At 41.2% G+C, this 4,378-nt stretch overlaps 1 protein-coding gene across 1 annotated transcript; it reads left to right on the plus strand.

Moving 5' to 3' along the window:
• Positions 1-1,521: 1,521 nt before the first annotated feature.
• On the plus strand, positions 1,522-2,457 carry LOC105884168 (olfactory receptor 4C15-like). Its single transcript, XM_012787884.2, has one exon. The coding sequence runs from the start codon at positions 1,522-1,524 to the stop codon at positions 2,455-2,457; it is 936 nt and encodes a 311-aa protein (XP_012643338.2).
• The last annotated feature ends 1,921 nt before the right edge of the window (positions 2,458-4,378 follow it).

The raw sequence follows: 4,378 nt of genomic DNA on the forward strand, positions 1-4,378 counted from the left end.
TTACTTTTTTTTAGTAAAAATACATATATTTACATATACAAATATTAACATATGCAGACATACATATGTACTATTTCACTGATACATTTCACTTACACATATAGATGAGAATCCAATCATCCTGTGAAGCTGTGTCTACATGCGGAAAATACAGTCAAAGTTTGGATAATTATCTGGGAGACTCATTCCAAATCTTTCTGTGAGTAAGGAGGATGGCTTTTTAAGTGAGTTAATAGTAAGTAGGGATAAGGGAACTTTATCATAAGGGAACTTTATCATAAGCAACATTTCCACATTTTCAAATTTGACTCACATTATAATCCTGGGAGATGAGCAGGTGAGCTATTAATATATATGTACCTCAGTGCTTTGGATAATGTCAAATAGATTTGAACATGTGTATCCTTAGTAGTTATACTGGATCAGACCTGACCACATTGTGTAAATAATTAACAAATAATTAATAAAGCCTCAAGACTCTGTCCTATATGCAACTTGTTGTTTATCTTCCTTGCTTATATGGTGACTACCAATTTATATCTGTGTTTGTAGAAAGGTCAACCCTACTCTGAAGTTCTTGTTATATCTTCCTGTTTATCCACTGGGTGTTCTATGTTCAAACCCTAGATCAAGCATCTGTTGTTTGTTTGAAATTAGCTTCTTTAAGCTAATTTCACCAATCAAACAGGTACAACAGGACTATGACAGATGGTGTTCTAGGTAGTGGGGCCTGAACCACTCTATTTCACTTAATCACCATGTCAACACCCAATATGGGCATTAGTATTTTTATAAAGTTCTGTTCTCATTTTAAAATGACAGATTAAAAATAAACTCAATACTGAGTTTATACTTGTTATTTATTAAGTTTGCAGCTAGGAATTTGCCACCTATCATTCCCTTTTATGAAGAATGAATTAATTCATTTAAAGGGCCAATAGAGTTCAGAGTTTCAAATAAATATTTGAGGAATAGCCATTATTTTGAAGGGGCTTTTAAACTGCTTATTATTTCTTCTTCTACTTGCAGGTGAGGCAGTCTCCAGATTACGATGGCACGCTGGTCACCCCTTTTCCCATTCCATGCCAGTGGCAGGCATGACTAATAAATTACAGTCCTATTTTCCTCATAACTCAGACATGCCTTCAGAATGCTTCTCAACAATTCACTGCAGAAAGCCACCAGGAAATGATCAAAGCTGGCACTTGATATGAAAACTATTTCTCTTCTCTACCATATGTGGATGCTTTCCTTCCCCAATGTTGAAACTATGGCTCTTGTAAGTCATTCAGTAATTTAACTCCACCTCATTTCTGCCTGACCTTTCACTACTACCTTCAACAATTTTGAGTTTTGTGTTCTCAGTGACGACACCAGTCACTCAGATAATTTTGTATGTGGATGCTTCAACTTGTTGATGACTACAATATACAACTTGAACTAAAGCAAATTTTTCATTATTATAACTGCATATTCTATATGATCACCATTGCTGGAGATTTCACCTTTTCCTTGGAAATTATGCACAACCAAAGCTTTGTTACTGAATTTGTCCTCCTGGGGCTTTCACAGAATCCAGATGTTCAGAAAATATTATTTGTTGTATTTTTGCTTGTCTATATTGCAATAGTCTGCATAAACATGTTAATTGTAGTAACCATCCTCAACACCCCTGCACTACTGGGATCCCCCATGTACTTCTTCCTGGCTTTCCTGTCCTTCCTAGATGCATGCTTTTCCTCCATCTTCATGCCAAAGATGATCACGGACAACCTCTATGACAGGAAAACCATCTCCTTTGAAGGCTGCATGATGCAGCTTTTTGCTGATCACTTCTTCAGTGGGGCAGAGGTGATTGTCCTCACAGCCATGGCCTATGATCGGTATGTGGCCATTTGCAAGCCTTTGCATTACTCTTCCATCATGAACCGCAGGTTCTGTGGCATTCTGGTTGGGGTAGCCTGGACAGGGGGCTTCTTGCATTCCATTATACAAATTCTCTTTACTTTCCATTTGCCCTTTTGTGGTCCCAATGTCATTGATCACTTCTGTTGTGAATTGTATCCATTACTGGCGCTTGCCTGCACTGACACTCACATCTTTGGCCTTTTTGTGGTCGTCAATAGTGGGTTTTTCTGCATCATAATCTTCTCCTTGTTGCTTGTTTCCTATGGTGTCATCTTGTTCTCTCTGAGAAGTCATAGTTCTGAAGGGCAGAGAAAAGCTCTGTCTACCTGTGGATCTCACATTGCTGTTGTGGTTTTATTCTTTGTCCCGTGCATATGCGTATATGTACGACCTCCATCTGCTTTATCCTCTGATAAAATGGTGGCAATATTTTTCACCGTCCTAGCTCCATTGTTCAATCCTTTGATTTATACTTTTAGGAATAAGGAGGTAAAAAGTGCCATGAGGAAAGTATGGAAAAGATTGGTGGGTGTTTCTGATGGAAAATAAAATTTTAAACTCTTTTTTTTTTTAAATGAAGGTCTAGAGTAAAAAACGTCAACATCATCATGGACAAAATCTTTATTAGATATACCTTGTATGTCTTTTATTGGAGACTTTTTATTACTACTTGTACTTTGCTTTTTTATTGGTTTATTGGGGTTTTGGATTTCTTTTGGTGTTTTGTGTCTAGGAATTTATCCATTTATTCTATGTTTTCCAATTTATTGGAGTATAGTTGCTCATAGTAGTCTGTAATGATCCTTTGGATATCTTCAGTATCAGTTGTAATATCTCCTTTTCCTTGTCTATTTGTTTTAATAATTTTTTATTTCAAAATATTACAAGAGTACAGATTATTTTTGTGTTTTTAATGCTTGAGGCCTGGTTATAGGTGTGCCTGTCACCCAAATAGTGTTCATAGTACCCATTATGTTGGTTTGTTCCCCTGCCTTCGTCTCCTCTCCCCCCGACTGCTTTCTATGGAATTTTACTTTCTTCTGTGCATTTAAATGCTCATCGGTTAGTTGTTCCAACTTAATAGTGAGTATATGTGGTGTTTGCTTTTCCATCTTGCAATGCTTTACTTAGGAGAATGGTCTCCCCTCGATTCATGAGTGGATTAATAAAATGTAGGATATGGGAGAGAAAAAAATGACGGAATAAAGGTAACCTCCTGGATTCCTGCTCCCAGAGAAAAAGGCATAGATCTCAGTCTCCTATACCTGAGTGGATCTCTCACCCACAAGAACAGCATTATGAATTGGGAGAGATTCAGTGCAACACACAAAACAGGAAAAAACAACATGAATGGGAGACAAGATGGAAATCCCTGGAGAGTGCAAAACAAGCAATAGTGCATAGAGCATGGGAGAGCTCTGGCCCGCTGGGCCAGCAAGTGAAGTGAGATCAGACCCACAGGAGAACTTCTTGCTTCCCCACTGACCACCACACCCACTCAGAGAGGGACCTGCCTGAAGTTGCTGCAAAATCTCAGGAGGTGTGGGGGTCTGTGGAGAAGGGACAATACCAGAAATCACCTTGAACTCCTCAGAGCTCTGTGCCAGGACTCCACTAAGCGGGGAGGGATCTGGTCTGAGCTACTATGGGAGCTAGTTAGGAGACGGGTAACTTCCCTCTGGCACCCAAGGGTCCAGACCTACATAGGTGTTCACTAAGTTGGGGGCTCTAAACTGGAACTTCTTCTGGTGAATAAGCCTGCTCAGGGTGGGTCAGTAAGAGCGAGAGCTATGGCTTAACAGGCGAGAGACTGTGGAAAGGCATCATAAAATAGACAACAAGGCATCCTGATGACCCACCTTCCCAATATGGCACCTGCCATCTCCTGAAAAATCGCCCCCAGTGCTGGGGATCTGTGGGCAGGTGGGCAGTGGCCATTGTTGGAGTCCACAGCCCAGCTGCCGTGGTGTGATATGATATGTCTGGCAGATCACTTCCCCCAGCCCAGGGACTCTCATGACAAGCTCTGCCCCTTACACACTCTATAATCAACTAGACAGGCCTGTCTTGATGGATGAACCTTGAACCCTAGTTGTGAGGAAGCCTGTGGGGCTTACAGCTGCTGGGGCACCATGACACCAGGCAGACTGGGGAAATACCTCCTCTCCCTAACCATCATCTTTTGCTCCAAAAGTGGTAGGCTCCTCCCCTGGAGGTTGGGTGAGACAAGAAAAGCCACTTTTCCTCTGGACTAAGGTGAATCTGCTGGGCCTTGGCACAGATCAATAGCTGACAGCCCAATGACTTTGCTCTTCAGACCGGTTTAGGTCACCCCGTAGATCAAAACCCTGGGGCTGGATCTCCTCCCCTGGTCAGCTGCCAACAGTGAGGTCAGTGGTAAAGGATCTAGAAACCCCACAAGAGGCCACAATAGGCTCCACAAGTAACCCATCCCATCAGGAGTAGCCTC

The sequence above is a fragment of the Microcebus murinus genome, chromosome 4 (genome assembly GCF_040939455.1).
Source record: "Microcebus murinus isolate Inina chromosome 4, M.murinus_Inina_mat1.0, whole genome shotgun sequence".
NCBI lineage: Eukaryota > Metazoa > Chordata > Mammalia > Primates > Cheirogaleidae > Microcebus > Microcebus murinus.